Consider the following 17,928-nt stretch of genomic DNA (forward strand, 5'->3'; position numbering starts at 1 on the left):
TTCTTTAGGCGTGCGCTTTTTACAGCGAGGCTTACGGGCCGGTCGGCCCGGACTCGCCGCGACTCTTTTCACGCGCTCTCGCTACCCCCTTCTGTCCCCCTCTCGGAATGTCTCCTGCTTTAACTCCATTCCTCTCTCTCTCTCTCTTCCTCTCATTTCGTATTATGCGCGGCGGCCGTAAGCCGGCTAGCAGCTGCCTGCCTTCCGTGCAACCAGCAAGGCTAGCGGCCCGATCTGGCCGGCCCGTTCCTCCACGTACGGCTCTCCACGCATGGAATCTCCGGAGATTCTCTCCTCCGTCTCCCCAGCGTCTCTCCTCCTCCTCCTCCTCCTCCTCCACCTCCTCCTCCTCCTCCACCTTCCCATCGCACCGCCACTACTTCGTCGCTGCTACTTCTACCAGCGCTTGCCGCCGCTCCACCGCACCAGCGGTATCCCACTTCCCATCCCGTTCTGTCCCTCCTTTCTATCTCTTTCTCTCCCCCCCTCCTCTCTCTCTCTCCCTCTTCGCGCATCCTCTCTTTCCCTCCCCGAATACAGATACGAAGAGTCTCTGCGTGTGCAGTATCTCCTCGTGACTTCCAGTTTGTCGCGGACACCATCCTCGTTCCTTCGCTCGCTCGCTCGCTCTCGCTCTTTCGCTCTCGCGCCACGAGCTTCCCCACTCGTGTGTCCCCCTTCGTCCCACGTTGTGCCCCCCTACGCTCCGGCTGTCCCGCTTACTCTGTTCCGACACCGCAGGCGGCTCCGAGCGACGCCTGCGCGAGAGCGAGGGAAAGCGTACTCGGCGACCATGAGTGCGAGCGGGACGGTGCGCGGCGAAGAGGAGAGTCAGAGAATGCCGAAGTTTGGTCCGCGGCTGCTGTCGCCGCCGCCGCCGCCGCTGCCGTCGCCGCCGACCGGACGGACAAGTATTGTCCGGATCCCGTCCCGCTCCGGGCTTAGGGGTCCCGTTTGAAGGCGCAGCTGGGGAGAGGCTCGGGGGGGGAGGCCTCCCGAGTCAGATATGAATCTTTGTGCCGGGAGGGCGGCCCGCACACTCGACGGCTAACGGCGGGGTGGCATCCGTCCTTAGAGAAAGAAACGGTGGAGACGGAGGGGACCACGGCGACGAGGTCGTGTAATAATTTATTCCGTTTAGGCTCCCTGTCAAGTCTCTTCGACGCCGGGCCCTTCTTCTTCTCCTTCTCCTTATTCTTTTCCTCTTCCTCCTCCTCCTCCTCCTCTGCTCGTCTGCTCGTCTGCTGGTCTGCGAGCTTTCCGCTTCTCCCTCTACGGCTACGAAGGGCCCGCACGCGCACCTCGTTCGCGAGTGCATGTATACGAGTATGATCGCCATGGTCCTCTCAAGTCCGAACACGTTGCTCGACCGGACTTGGTGAATACCGTGTCCGGTACCGAGGGGGCCACGTGTACGTCAGCAATCTCCCGAGTGTACGCCACACATCGGATTGGAGTCTCTATTCGTCCCGCAACGGCGGTCGATGCGCGACGAACATCGGGGAAATCCGTGACAGACTGGGAGCCGGGAGAGATAGATGGAGGATCGTGATCTCTCTTCACGTGTTGAACGGAGGGAAGAAGGAGATACGGAGCGACCCCGCGCTTCGTTTCACTTTGCGTCAGCATGACGGTACTTGGAGAGAGAGAGAGAAAGAGAGGGGGGGGGAGGGAGAGAGAGAGAGAGAGCGAACAGCCGATAACGCGACGTCTTCTCGTCGGGAATCGCATGACAGTTTAGCGTGACCCCGCTCGACCCGATTTAGAGCGAAATAATAAATCGTTGCGGGAAAGATTACGCCGCAGATGCCAAGTTAAATATTTACTATCGTCCATTAATTATCACATATTAATTACGTATTTCACTATAATCTATCTATCATACTTCTCAGACCCGACGTCGATTGAGATATATATCGTTAGGGAAAATTCGTCACGGCACAGCTGCATTAGATACAGTTATTAGTTGCGTAATGCTAAGTAGAGAGAATGCAGATGGAAAAAAAGAGAGTTGAGGCTGTACCGCTTTTTCATAAGAGCTGGAACCGTAGGTCCGATAGGACACGGGAATGATGGGTTAAATGCTGATATTTCGCATCGTCATTGTGATGGTACAAAACGTCACGATGAAACGTAATAACGTTGTAATAAAACGCGACCGTTCGCTCACACGCCACACGTCGGCTTGACTTTAACGTCGCGTTCATCTGACATTTCGTGACACCGGGTTACGCAAGCGTGATACTGCCCATCGGTTATAATTATTCGACCGCCAATTAAACGTGTTAGAGCGCCGGTATTTCGCTCATTCATTTTAGTCGCGAGACTTGGACGTAGCGCTCAACGAGACGCTTCGTCTGTCAAAAATAAAGCACGGTAATCTGAACGCGGACGAACGCTCGGATGCCTCCTAAGATTCAGATTCGCTTTAATGCCATCTAGATGGTGTTCAATATTTGCGAGCGTTAGAGAAACGCGTGCGACAACCCTTACGGATTCTTCCGCACAAATAAATAATACCAAAAGTATAAACATTCGTCCGATGTATCAATCGATAATCGCGCATCACGAAATTCCTAAAAAATGGAGTGACGGCGGAAACTAATGTATTATCGATGCATCACATTCATTCACATTTCATAAATTGCCGATCCTATCGGAGAAATTTCGTTTCCATCCAAACGCCTTCATATAATATCCGTAAAAAACGAAGGCCCTCCCCCACTTTCCTGTTAAATTTCGTACAGGTTTTCAAGTTCTTAACTACTTGAATCTTTGCATTCTTCGACAGTAGCAAATCATCTTTTCGAACCTCGCCAGATTTCTACGCGGAGAGAATTTTCTCTTAAAATTTATCCCGAAAATCGTGGGACCACATGGTATTTCGAAGAATTTTATGAAAGTATTTCGAAATTTTACTATACTTTTTACTAGTAATTGTACTTAGTGTACACTTTGCTAGTAAAATGTATGGTAAAATTTGAAAAATCTCTTACGCGGTTCTTTAAAATGCCATGTCGTCCCACGATTACATGATTTTCCGGGTGAATTTTAAGAGAAAATTCTCTCCGCGTATTAAATTGCTAAAAACGAATATTGATGGTCAGCGAATCCTCGCGCCTGGAATTACAAAGGCGATCATTATCGCGTACAATCTCGTCGAAGCGGTCCTTGGTGTTTGCGGGAGTATTTCCGGGGACGGGCGGACGTTCCGGTTTTCCGTCGGATCGTCCGGTTAGCGAGCGTGCCGGACGCGGCTTTTCGGATGATTGGCCGCGCGACCGGCGCGCGCGATCGGTTTCCGGTCACGGGCCGTCCCGGATTCCAGGTCGGTGCGCTGGTGTGAGTTGCCGACTGCCTACCTCTCTTATCGATTCGCGCGCTTCGCCGTCGCCGTCGTCGCCGTCCCCGTCGCCGTCGCCGTCGCCGTCGTCGTCGTTAGCGATGCGATGAGGAGCCACTCGGACGGACGGCTCTCGGGACGACGAGTGGTTTTACGAGTGGACAGTTAGGATCGGCCGAGAGAGCGATGAAAGTTTCCCTCCCTCGCGTTTCCGCAGAGGGGGGTCCGACGGGTCTTCCCCCGCGTCGCGGTACCGGGCCCGTCCGGTATTCCAAGAAGGTGCCGGGACACTTTCTGATAGCTTACGATCGCGCGATAAAGAGGCCTCCGTTACCGGCAAGGATGCTGTGAGTGGAATTTTTCGAGGAGACCGTTCTCTATCCCCTTCGCCGATCGAAAATATTAGGGTGAGGACTAATCTACTCGTGTATTCGACAATGAGATGCGCTTTCGTAGATAACAGCAGTTGCGTTTTCGAAAGGGACGAACGTTCCTTTGACATTTACATAAAACACGCGCCATAAACATTTTGGATGTTAAATACTGCGTAATTTAACGGATAGTCTCAACGTGAAATGCATCATCGTACGCTTGGTCCCGAGATTTTCGAGCGGTAACGTACACCTTCTGCACTTCAATTTGCACTAATGAATGAAATTGAGAAATTTTTCCTTAATCAAGATATCTGTTTGCGGAAGACATCGTGTAATGGAATTTCGGAATTCGATATAAGGAGGGTAAAACGGATGCGCTAAAAAATGATTCAGTTAGAACAGACGAAGAAAGTTCCGCTCGCATTTTTCTGTATCGATCTGTAGCGGTTTGTGGGTGTAACGCGAGTACGCCCGGAGCTAATGGGACGCTTTATGGTGGGTTTGACCTCGATAACGCGGTTCGCGGGATGTACCAAGAGAGCGGACGTTATCGGAAAAATCTACAGTCGGCGCTTTTGGATTTAAAAAGCGCGAATAAAACGGCCGCGAGGAAAAATCGTTGTCGGTAAACAAAAAAAAAAGCCGTGATTAGCGTAGTGCGATTTCGCGGGAACCGGGAATTGTATCGCCAATATATGCACACGCGCGCGCATATACGAATATATGAAAATGGCGCCAATCGCGCACTCTTCGCCTCCGCGAGCGCGATCGATACACTTGTTGTAAATTATCCCCATGCTCGGCGGCTCGGGTTGCCAAAGAAGCCGTGGCCGCGTTGGAGAAGTTCGAAATTGCTTCGGAGCGATTTCGGCGAATGGATTCGATATGCTCGGCTCAAAACGATATCTCCGCCCCGGTATCTCTTTCTAATATCTGTTTTAGAGTGTTGTGTCGACAAATATACCGATAAAGGGGATCAATGGGCGTCTTCTAAGTATCTTGAGCATTACGCATGCTAAAGTGACCAATAGTGCCCTTCATAGTTAATTAACGAAGTCCTTAATCATAGCATTTTTAATTGATAATTTTTTTTCTGGATTTTGCTGCACTTTTCATTAATTCCGTTTTTCTGCCGCATTGCATTTCACAACTTTCCATTGCGTTACATAAATACCCCTCCGTACAATAGCTTTATAAAATATTTACTTGACGTGCAGCTATTATGTCTCCTACAGTTCTGTAAGTTTATTTTCAGATATCCTTATGTCTTCACAATGTGAGGTAGTGGAGCAATTAAAAATTGCGCAGTTGTGAGAAAAAGAGAAGACACGTTTCCGAGCGTACGCATGACATATATTGAATTTAATCGTTAATCGAAATTGCACAATCACGGCGACACAATGGTCGGGGAAATGTTGTAATAAACCCGATTCTGCTTCCGAGCGAAGGAGCGACTGCTCGAACAGAGCCACTATGTCTCATTGCATCTCTTTGTTCCGTCTTCCCGATTCCGAATACTTTCCATCCATGGGCATCGAGTATGCCTTTGGTGTCGAGTCGAAGCTTTTCTTCTCGCGGATCTCCATTCCTCGTTAACACGGCCTCTTGTTCTCTCCCTCGATCTCTTTCTTCCCCTCTCTCATTGTCTTTCTCTCCTATTCTCCCATTCCTCTTCTCCGCGTTCCCTCGCGCGCTGGCATCCCGCGGCACTCAACAGGGGCCGGTCGTTTATCTAAATGGCTACTGGGTGGCCCGGCCGACCGTGTCCCGTCCCAACAAACCAAAACTAACCCAATCACACGCCTCCCAGGCTCCGGCGCGCCGAAGAAACGACCCCGAGGAGAGCTGATATCCTAAGCTCGGTGATTGTCGTGCCAGCAAAACTGCGCCAGGATTTCTCGGTACTACGGTCAGGCCCGCCTGCCTGTCTGCTTGTCTGCCTGGCTCGGGTCGTCGTATCGCCATTGTCGTTATCATCGCCGCTTGCCGGGTGTAATGGAGGTAATCCGACCTCGTTGAGAGAATATTTAACGGTCGGTCCCCCTGCCCGCGCGACGCACACGAACGATGCCGTGCTACTTTCCCGTCGCTTCCTAGTATCGTTGTTATGCAACGTTACGACGCCACTTCGGTACTGTTTCAATAGCCAGGGCTAGCGGAGCGGTCATCCTCGGCTCATTGATACGCGCTCTCCGTGCTCGCGCGGATTGTGCTTTACAGCCGCCGGCGACGACGCGCGGTTACACGCGACTTCGCAGATCCCGCGGAATTGTCGTGTAAGTAGCGAGTACCGGAGTAGTCGTTCCGGGGATACTTGTAAACTAGATGTATCGTTAAAAGAGACGACAACATATTGCGAAAATCATTGCGCCCACTTCAGACCTCCTTGTCCCTCGTGATAAATCTACGCAGTAAATATGTGTAATTACGCATCGTACTAAGACAAATATTAATAGAGTTAATTCAGGACCATTATGATACAAATCAAAGAACCGAGAACGTCAATTTTAGGACCGAGCAAGATGTAGGCAGTCCAATAATTTAAAGTCTCGTACACGAATTCATGTACCGTTTTCCACCTGTCCTGCGAGCCGTTACTTTTCGGACATATAACAGTTTCGTTAGGCGGAATCGTTGTCGTCGGCAAACTCACATGCTTTAAATCGATAAACGATTTTCAATTAGGTTTGAAGATGCTATCCTTAGCATTCCATACAATATCCCCCTGCCCATTCACGGGAAAACAGATCTATTAACAAGATTGGTGTAATTGAAATAGAATCGTTGAAACTACATCAACGTTAATGAACGGAAAACATCAGATAGTTGTCTTAATAATTTGGATATTTAGTTCAATGCTTAAAATTAAAATCCGTAGCAAGTACAGTTTAGCGAATTATTTGTGTTTGTGGCAGTTCGCGACGCGTCGCGTCATTTCTTCTTAACTCAACAGCATTTTTTTTCCGCGTACTAGATAGAAAAAATAATTAAAATATAAAATAAGGCTCCAATAAAAACAATATTAAAATTAAACTTAAATTAACTTGGTGTTATTTGTAACTTGGGGCAATGTGAGCCGTCACCTGAACTTAGGTGATAAAATTATATATCAGTAAGAATTACAGTAAGATATATTATAATATAAAAATTGGCAACAGTAGGATACATTACAGAACGCTTCGAAAAAAGATAATTCGAGAAACATTCTAAGTTATACGGATTGGATATTGGATAAACTGATGCTAAATACATACCATCGTATTTGAAACATCGCGATTAGCTCGCGAACAGTGCATTAGTTCCGCGGTGAAAATCGCGCGTGGAAACATCGCGGGAGTCCCAGTCGTTTAGATAGCTCGTCGATATCTCGCGAGAGCGAGCGGAAACGTTCGAAAGTGCTCGCCGGTGACGATTACCTCTCCTCTCCTTCGGCACTTCTTTTCGTCTCATCGCGCGAGTGCTCGGCCTGTTATCTACGCCGGAAGAGGAAGCGATTTGCGCGGACCACCCGGTACGTGACTTTCCTCCCCGTCCGCGCGCACGATTCGCGGCGTCCCGACGCTGAGCGGCGCGGCGCTGCGCGGCGCGGCGCGATTCCCTCGTGAATTTTTTTAATCCGCTTCGCCGGTCGCCGTGTCGCGCTGTTTTCTCCCCTCGGCATTGCGCTGCGGCGGCAGCAACGTTCGGGTTCGTTTAAAATGCAAACTCGTTCGTGGTCCACGGGGGCTTTAAAAACAGCCTCTATACCTATCTGGATTTTCGTTTGCCGTGCCGCCGCATCTTGGCCCCGCCGGGTTTTACGCGCCTCATATAGGGATTTATGGCAGCGCTGACGCGTTTCTATTCTGGACCGTCTCGTCGCGCCGAGAAACATCTTCCCCCGGACCGCGGTTCTTTCTTCAGCGTCGCGCGCCTTAATCGCGATTTTCCTTTGGCGAGCCGCTCGATTAAGAAGAGCAGTTGGTCGATATTATTTCACCTCGATTGGCAACTTTTTTAAATCGTGGATACACGTACCTTGATCCATTTTTCGCTTCAGGCTGGTCAATTTTTTTTTTATATTTCTCTTCGGCTTACATAGATTTATAACTTTCATGTGGTTTTGTTGGAAATAGCCAACTGTGAAAAATATTAGATTTCAAGGTTACATTACGGCGAGAATATAGCTTTCATATTTTGCTTTCAGTAACCTTGTTGCTACAATAGAGAAAAATTGTTGTCCGAGATTCTCTGATTATTAGCAAATTATTTATGTAGCGCAAAGTTTCTTATACCAGAAGCTCCCTTTTGTGTACGAGCGTAGAATAATATAATAAATTTGTTGTCTCGGACATTTTACATCTCGCGAGATGTCATGCGCGGTTTTTCTTGTGAAAGTCTCGTTTGTCAGATAAAAGAGGTTGTATTGCTTCCCTCAAGGTTCGTTTTTCTTAAGAACGAACGATTCTTTCGGATCTGACGTCTATATGTCGCGGCTTTTTTTCTATCCATCCTTTTTCAGTAATTGCACCTTCAGGAAGCTTTTAGCCCGTATCGCAATTGCTTGATTAGCACTTGACGATCCTGAACGTGATTTTCGCATCGCAAAAAAGGCTCGGAATCGAACGGTCACATTTAGCGTTGAGCGTTAGAGGTGAATGCGGGTCTCCCCTCGCACCTTTATCTCGAAAGAGACGCTGGCGAAAGTGAGATCAGGCTCTCGGGCTTTCCTGGTAATTTGACAGAGCGATAAAGCCAGTTCTACCGTTCCTTTGACCGGGAGGATGTTGATTTAACGAGCACTGATGCATTAGATGATCGTCTAATCATTGACGCAGATTACGTACGTTGTGAGTAAAGGTGAGGGCGAGACGCGCTTAATTAGCTTGGCCGTGTAACGCGGAGCGGCACTGAGGGCAGCTCGGATAAAGGGTTAAATTTATCCCCGATAGTTCTTTGAGCCCCTTTGGTTGGGCACTTATCGTGTGCGTGCACGCACTTCCGCGTTTTAATCCTCTGACGCGGTACTCGGTGTCTACCGCATTTAAAAGTTCTATATATAATAATAATAAAAATATAAAAGGCACGAGATAAGATAATTATCAAGAGATAATTATCATTCTTTTATATTCCAAAGATATGGAAGACTTAAACTATTTGATTTTGAGCGAAAGACGTAGTCGATGTAGAAGCTACATTTTATGCGTCGACATTTCGTGTCCATTCGACTAGTCTTACGTACCGCACGACTGTTTCCGCGAGAAACGTCGCATTATTCGCCAATGAAACAATTTCCCGTTTAACTCTGACTAAACGAACTTTTGAATAAACGTTCGCACTCGTATTCGTACACTCGAGAATATCTACGATGATTGGTCTTCTGTTAATCTCGAGGGGGAAACCGCTGACCAAAATCTTGTACACCAATGCCCACTAATGCCCAGTGGGCATTACTTTATCTTATTATCTTATTTTATCTTGTTTTATGTCATTTTATCTGATTTTATCTTAGTTTATCTTTATAATGCCCCAGCAAGGCCTAATGCCCAATAAAATGCCTAGTAATGCCCAGTAATTCCGCAAATCTGTACACCACAACGCCCTCAGCGGTTTCCCCCTCGATTAATCTATTTTCATTCTGTCTTTATCGAGGCACAGAATTTGGGACGATTAAATAAAGTGTTCCCCCGAGACAATCGAAATTCGTTCCAATTGCGTATTAGCTTCGTTAATATCGTGCTTATTTTAAGAGACAATTTGAGAGCTGCGAGTATTAATTCGTGTACGAGGGTGATTTTTCCTTCGAAGGACAACGCCGGTTTACGAATGTGATCGGATAGGCGTCGCTATTGTTATCCCGCTTGACCACAGCCACTTAAGCCCGTGCGCTAAACTCCACGAGTTCAACTTTACCCTTCAACAGGTGTTTAGGGAAATACAATAATGTCGCGCATGCGCGCCGAACTTCTTGAGGTCGCAAAGTTCGCTGGAACAATCTGACCGCGACCATGCCCGCGGGCGATGCCGGTACTTAGGACGAGATTAATTAAGATTACGCAGGACGCGCCGCGGTTCTCAACCCCGGCCCGGGACAAGTAAATTTCGCGCGGTTGATGAGGAATTCCGTTAATGCATGCGAGATGGGAAACGACGAGGCTTGATTAGCAAGATGCGTTGTAAAATTAGGTCCAAGATCTACTTGTCTTAATCAGCCTGAGCGAAATCTCAATTCTGGGGAATGCATTTCATTTGTTGTAAAAAAGTATTATTGAATAGCGTTTCACAATACCGTGTATGTATTTATCGATTTTATAGTAAGGAGCAAACTGTCGAGAAAAATTTTTCTTCGCAAACACAAATAGCTAAGATACGGAATTACAGGTTTTTCATGACATAACGTAAACAAATCATATTGACTTAATACAATACAACTGATCTCATTTTCATGCAGTTTTTCTATAATTTCAGAATTAAAAATTGCGATTACAATTCGAAGTTTTTTTTAACTGACGAAACAAATGAAGTCTATTTTATCAATAGCAGATAACATTATCAGCGAAAATTACCGACTACTGGCTTGCCGGTTGTCGGTAAAGTAGACTGTCGGGGTTCACGTCGGTAACAGGTGGTGAACTAAACATGTTTGCCGATTGAGAAAGCTGAAGCGAAGTTTCAAGTTACTTTTTAGACAATAGATGGCGTTTAAATATAGTATAGTTCTTGAAAAGCTTTATACAAAAACAATATTGTATATATTAAAATAAACTGAAGTCAAGAGCTTTGTAAAGTAATAAATTGTCTGTATTAGTCAACTATTTAAAGAATATGAAGATATGTATCGGTTATGTATTAAGTTATCTTTATACATATGTGCATAAAGATACATAACGTAGTGTGCAGCGCGTGATTAGTTTCTTATCTTGTCTGTATGGATGTCGTTGACGGACAGATGACTTTGGGGCGAATAATATCTACAAAAGACGACATTTTTCAACGTTTACATGACAGCTGTTAATGTATATGTTGTCTATATTGTGTAAAACGTTGTGTAAAACTTTTTATTAAATCGTATTGAATCGTTTGTCGCATTCGCTTTCTTTAAGATTGTAAGACAATGGAAATGACGAAACATAAAATCATATTCTACTCTTCTTATTTATTGTCGGTAATAAAACAACATTTTCTTGCACATAACGATGAGTTAAACAGGCTTCTCACTATTTCTTCTATTTAACTCTGTTCACAGACATTAAATGGTGCCGAAGGTACAGTCCCACCTGGAAGAGTGTACAAGAAAGTCGCGATTGTGGAGAACTTTTTTGACATCATTCACGCCGTTCACGTTGATCTCGAAGGACGTCCTGGGAAGCATGCCGGCCAGAAACGCACCTACAGAACGGTAAGTCGCGGCTGTAATTTTAAGATGTAATTTAAGAAACAATTTATATATTTTTAGTTACGCCAATATTCGTTGGAAACATATACATTTAACATCTAATAAAGCGTACATTTTGTTTTATCGATACTGAAATTTAACGTACGCTTCTGCAACTAAAAACATAAATTGCCTTGCCTTCAATTGTCACGGCATAACCGTTCAACTCCGCGTGTACGAGTAAACAATGTCCCTCAGCATCCGACTCTTTGGTTCAAGGTGCGGCACTAACCGAGTCGAGTATCCGTCGATCCGCGAAGCGCGATCGAATTCTGAATTCGGGCGCTATCGGCAAAACGGTGAATTCCTGCATGGTTGCCCGCGACACGCGATATTTACCGTTCCCGAAGGAAGGCATCGAGGCGTTCAAGCGTCGAACACTCGATACCACACGTCATCTCACATGTTCCGGCGCGCATTCGCGTAAACCTCTCTCCTGGGTATCATATCTGTTCTCTCTCTCTCCCCCCTCTCTATCTCCCCCTCTCTCTTTCTATCTCGCACCCTCAGCACGGTCTCTTTCTACCCTTCATCGTCAGTCCCTGCGACCACCCTCCCACTCTTCGGCCTCCCATCCTCTCTCTCTCTCTCTCTCTCTCGCACGCCGCGATCTGCTTGTGATTCAAAACCTCAGGACACTTGTTGCATTGCCTGCTTACTCACACACTCGAGCGTTTGCGCGACGGTGGAACTGTTTTACGTTCAAGTCGGCGTTAGGCGGCGGGATTCATCGGCTCCAGAGAGGAGAGCCCGCGTTATGTCACGGTGCCGCGTTGCGCAACGCGATACCACCACCACGCACCGTGTCAGGGTTGGTGGATTTCGAGTTGACGCTGTTACATCGCCAAGGGTCGCAGAATTGACCGATCCGGCACAATTCGCCTTTGACGAGTCGTACCTTTAACGCGCGTCCGATCGGCATATTATGCGTTAGAGCGCGTAGCGCGCACAATTTGCCGTTTCAAGCTAATCGCAAGTTAATTTCCCCATAATCGAAACTTCGCCAAGAACTCCGCTGAAAGCCGTGCAGTTGCGACTGTATTCAGAAATCATTCGTATCAATCTTACATGTACTGTGAAATTTCTTATATTTAAAAAAGTAAAGAATAAAGGAAACGTAAGACCCTATTATGTCTTACAGGAAGCTAACAATAAGTAGACTTTGTTTACTTAATCTACAACTATCCATCGTTTCGTTATATTGTATTTAAATATATTATCCAGAATTCGGATATTTGTTTGATCAGCAGCCATCGTTCCTTCAGTAACGTCACATATTATTATCGTCGGGGAAATATATTCTAGTCCAATTATTAGCCAATAATTTATTTCCGTGTTCCAATTACTCTGACGCAATCCATTGTGCTTTTACAAATCCGAACTGAAATATTGACGAATTGTAACACAGCGGTTCAAGATACAAGGTGCATTGTCTCGGGTTTTCACCTGAGAAACGCATCTTTTTTTCGCTCCACGTTCCCTCTCAGTTCGTTGCGAGGGGTTTCGGGTAAATCTTATCGAATTATTACCCCCTTCTCCCACGGAACTGGCGCAGTTATATGCACACGTACACAGCAACCTGTGTCGGCTTTCTCGGGCTCTCACGGAGGCTGCCATCCTCCTTGATTAAGTTATGCCGCCCCCCTCCGCTTCCTTAGAGAGAAACGTTTCCTATTAAGGGGCGGGGAACATCCCTCCGGCTGAACACCTCCTCTCGCAGAAGACATCAAAGTTCCGTTATACTGCTCATGAATTTTCCCCAGTGGGCGTCGCGCGTAAAACGACGCCACGTGACAGCGATACGTTCGCCCGGAGAGCGGGAAGGACCATTCGCACGTATATTAACGTGTCGATTGACAATGGTAGTTGCGTATTATTACTGCACGAACGTGCACTCGGATGCGGCGCCTCGGCCGGGTGGAATTGCTTAATTGTCCGACCGAACGGTGTTTCTGCCTGAATGTGTACGTCGTGGCGCAACGTAGGAGACGAGGCGAAAGATCTGATCGATTCATCCTATCTCGATAGATCTTCGCCGATATCTCCATCGCGTTCTTAAAATGGAGTTCAGCATTAACAACTTACTCCAGCTGTATTATCACCTACTGTTATCATAAAACACGCGCCGCGGGAAACTCTTTTTGCAGGAGAAAGGGACTTTGCTGACTTAATCTATGAGAATTGTATTAGTAATAGAAATTGGGCATGTTTTTATCTCGTTCCGAAGATAATTCAATTTCTCTCGCGATAAAATTAAATGGCAGAAGGATAGAAAAAAATATTGAAGATTGAAGTGTGAACTGTTCTAAAGAGAGCGGTCCTCTCTCCCTCTTTCTCTGTTACAGATTACAGAGACATACGCGTTCCTACCCCGAGAAGCGGTAACGCGATTTTTGCTGGGTTGCACGGAATGCCAACGGCGCCCGCGGACACCTAGTCCGACGAACTTGTCTAATCAGTCGCAGTCGACGCAGTCAGCGGCGCTGGGGCCGACGTCAACTCCGTTGAGCCCGAATCCCGGTAGCACCGCCCTCGCGACCTCGTCGTCGTCGACGACGACGTCTTCGTCGGTGCAAAGTAGCTCTAAGCCGCGCAACGGCGGCCAACACGCGTCGTCGGAGGGCAAGAACTTGCACAACTACAGGCACCAAAAACAGCACAAGACCGGCGGTAGTAGCGCCGCTGCAGACTCGAAACTCGACAAAGACAAAGACGAGAAGTACAATCCGCTGAGTATCACGAACCTATTGAAGAAGGAGCCGGTGAATGGTGGTTATCTCGCGAGTTCGGACACTTTGCCGGAATCGAGGAGAACGCCGGAGTCGGACCGGGCGAGCTCGAAGAGCTCGGCGTCGTCAAAGAGAAAACGGATGCTGCCGGAGGGACGGACACCCTCGCCGCAGCCCAGCCAGCCGTTGCCGAGGCCCTGGAGTCCTGGACTGGATCCCAAGAACACGGTCATTGACTACAGCTTACCGATCACCACCTCGTACCTGAAGCATCAGCAGAGATTGCTCCAGGAGAAGAACAAGGCAGCCGCCGCTAACGCGTTGAGGGAGTCCGAAACAACGGAGTCGAAAGTTGTTTCAACCGTCGCGATGCCGCTCGTCGAGGAAACCGAGAGCGCCGAGAGGGAGAGGTTCTCACCGGCCACCGGGCTGATCGACACGAACCTTAATCTCCTGGCGACCATCCAACATCTGCATTGTCAAGTGATGCTGGCGCTTACTGAGCGACTCAGACCGTCGTTCACGGTGCCGAGCCCTTTAGTTCTACCACCGACATCGCCCAATGTTCTGGCGGGGACGATGATGATGGGCACGGAAGTATCGGTCCAGACGGGAGAGAATCATTCGTGAATTAATCGGTACGAGAAGAAGAGAGTGGAACTGATTTTCGCAGTGACTTTCCTCGGAGGTGGGTAAAAAGCAATGATTATCAAGAAGCGAAAAATCAGTATTTCCACGAGCAGAATCAATGAATTGTTCGCGTCGCGATAATACTGCCCCGGGAGTCTCGTGTATATCGAGACGATAATTCGTTCTAGACAAACGTCCGCGGTAAAACGATTAAGCCGGTCAGACAACGGAAGTCTGTACTCACCGAAAAGACACGCGTTAAAATTCGACCGCCCTATTTGCGTTTCTATCATAGCCCACGCGGTTACACGCGGCTCCGCGCGCAAAATGTCGATCGCGGTCGCTCTTCATCTTTAATTCGTTCCTAAATACGTATCCGTTTGACGCGATTGCGAATACAGCGACGGCTACTCGTCGTCGTCGTTTTCCCGTCTTTGGTCGAGAAGCGAAGCGACAGATAAACGCAATTACATATTGAACCGGACGGGATCGATTATTGTCGTCGTGCTCGTGTCACACATTTCATCCGATCGGGCCGACCGGCCTGACGCTTACTTGCGTCCGACGACGGCGCCCGATATAGATGACGGGCCAAGCGAGCGGAATAATTCCCCAAGTCTGTCGAAATACGGGTCGATGTGTCAGAGATTCGCGCGGCGCTTTCTATGTCCGATATTTAGAGATCCGTTACGCGGAGAGCGGATCGCGATCCGACCGCCGCCGGACCCGGCTCCGCGAATCGATCCATCCAGGCGGGGCAGAAACGACAGTCCGCGCGGCGACACCGCGAAGGTCCTGAATATTCAACGAGCCAGCGCGAGATAGGGAGAGAGAGTCGGAGGGGAAAAAGAGAGAGGGATGGAGAAGGAGATCCGATTTCTCGTTTTCGGGTGTTATCCGATGAATCCGACAACATTCGGCGTCGTTGTCGACCCGACGAATTATCTTTCATCTTTTAAGGTGCGCGGGGATTCGCCCCCGACTAATCGGAATGTGATGCAAAATGGACGACTGATGCTCCGTACGAATGATGAACTCTTAAAATTTTGCGGCTCGTTTCCCCGCAACGGGAATATCCCGGCGCTAATAATTTCTGTGTTGTAAATCATAAAGGCACATTGCGCGGTGCGGTAAATAAGTGATGTAACATTGCCTGTCGATACCGTTTAATCTTTCAAAGGCCGAACTTTTTTTAACAGAATTTTATTTAAGCTTCGTTGGAAGATAAACATTTTTCCACGGGGAACATGCTTATCGAGGGATAAAGAAAATTTTCGAGCGCGTCGCGTCGTGTAATTTTGTGAACGATGTAATGCAATCTCGGGCGATCTGAATTATCGGTTAATGCGCGATCGGGTAGCATCTCATTGACGGGGAAAGGACCGGTTGCATCTAGCCTGCATCTCGCTCTACCTTGTAATTGTAATAATGTTATCGCGTGTAATTACACAATGGGAGAGTATTCGAGACGAGCCTGAGCGCGCGATTCGTCTCATCTCGTCTTGTCGCGTTTCGTCGAACCGGTCGAGATGCAGTATTATCCGCGGGCCGCAAACTTCTCTTACGTTGTACTAATTATCGTATTATTGCCATTATCAACGCGGCTTTTTAACGATACCGCGTCGCGTCCGCCTGATTGGACACGCTATTTCAGACGCAGAAGTGAATTCGTATTTCATCCCGATTTTGAATTAAAAAAATGAACATTATATTGGTATAATTTTCACGTTATCATTTTGCTTTTAGAATGGCAACAGTTGAATAAATGTGTATTAACTCGACATTAGTTTAACGTGCGATCAAAATTTACTCGAAATAATCCAAGTCAAACGCTTGGTTCCTTTTGTTTCATAAAAATTACTTGCAAGTGATTTACACATACCCTCGTGAAATAACTTGTTCACTTGGCGATCGCCGGATCCGATATTGATTATATACCAAAGGCAGCATCACTTCGAGCTCTCGCTTTGAGAGCGGCTCCCGTCTCCGTAGAGCAAACCGCAGGTAAGACGAATCGGTTGCAGTTAGAAATCGATTGTTTCTCGTATCGAGACCACGGCGACGGTCCTCGGGCGGCGAAACCCGTTTCGTGTCTGATTGTGTACGTAGCCTAGCCACCTCCCCCGTGTATGATATTACTCGAAGTAGCTCGTCTTTCGCGTACGATATATAGCGCGTCGTTAGCTGGCGAGGGGAAACGTGCGGTACACCGGTAAAATAGGCCTTAAGGTGTGCTTGCAAAAAAAAAGTGTTTGTACTAGAAGTTCGATAATTGTCGTGAAAGTAGACGAGTGTTAAGAACCCTTGAGAGTGTCGTCGCAGCGGACATATTATATTATACATATATACATGTGTGTGTATATATTATTTTGTACATAATCGTTGTATGATAGTGCGTATAGTCTACCAAGTAAGACCGCGCGACTATATTATTACCGATGGCGATCATTCTCTTATCACACGGTATTATGTACCGTTGTCATTATTATTATTGTAATAATCATGGATGTGACTACTATTTTTACTACCACAGTTCTTATTGCTCTCTTTACCATTATTTTAGTATAATTATTATTAATTACTATCACACATGAGTATTGTATTACTGTATTAATATTATTATATTTAAATTGTGCGCGCGGAACAGACGGGAAAATATATGAAATTGAAATACTCGAGAATATTGCATATGTAACTTACACCGTAACCAAAAAGGTGCATTCTTCTCTGTCTTCCTCTGATGTGTGTTTCAATTTTCATGAATTCCCCTTCCTGGTTCTTTACTTTTCTGACACTGCCTCATAATTAGTATTATCGGTCAAATTGCCTGGACGCACTGTTCTAAGAAAGGAAAGGAAAGAAAAGGAACACGCAAGGCATTGACGATTGTTCATTTCTGACAGCATTGTATCTTGTCGTAACGCCGCGACAACACGTCGCATATAATCGCGGGATATTCCGTACAAGGTATAATAAATATATTATATAGGCTATGAGGAAAGACTGCAGAGGGTGTTCAACTACGTCTCGTCCCACTGCGACTACCGTACTACATGAATGTAAGTACCAAGTTTATTTATGTACAGTCGGCATAGTTTGAAATGCCCGAAAAGCTTCGATCGATCGATCGATGGATATGTACGATACAGCGAAGATAAATGGTCGATCTTGAACTCCACGTGCGCACAACAAACGCAATTGACACCTCACCCCTTCTCCCCCTTCCTTTTCCACCTCCAGCCCTGGTAGTAGATAGAACCAGTCGCTTCGGCGTCTGACGTACTTTAATATCGCGAACAAAGAGGACGAAATGATCGTGTTGCCTTTAACAAAGGAGAAGGAAGGCAGCGTCGACGACTCACCTGCTCTCTCCCTCTCTCCCCCCCCCTCTCTCTCACACATCTCTCTCTCTCTCTCTCTCTCTCTCTCTCTCTCTCT

At 47.1% G+C, this 17,928-nt stretch overlaps 1 protein-coding gene across 1 annotated transcript in view; it reads left to right on the forward strand.

Moving 5' to 3' along the window:
* Positions 1–17,636, forward strand: part of LOC105561337 — a 45,881-nt gene extending 28,245 nt beyond the window's left edge. The window contains exons 2-3 of the mRNA XM_012011211.1: positions 10,943–11,095; positions 13,477–17,636. Of these exons, the coding sequence (XP_011866601.1) occupies positions 10,943–11,095; positions 13,477–14,490 (1,167 nt within the window). The 3' untranslated portion in view covers positions 14,491–17,636. The remainder of the gene's footprint in view (positions 1–10,942; positions 11,096–13,476) is intronic.
* Positions 17,637–17,928: the final 292 nt, after the last annotated feature.

This window comes from Vollenhovia emeryi, unplaced genomic scaffold, assembly GCF_000949405.1.
Source record: "Vollenhovia emeryi isolate VEMERY1.0 unplaced genomic scaffold, V.emery_V1.0 DF939208.1, whole genome shotgun sequence".
In the NCBI taxonomy this organism is placed as follows: domain Eukaryota; kingdom Metazoa; phylum Arthropoda; class Insecta; order Hymenoptera; family Formicidae; genus Vollenhovia; species Vollenhovia emeryi.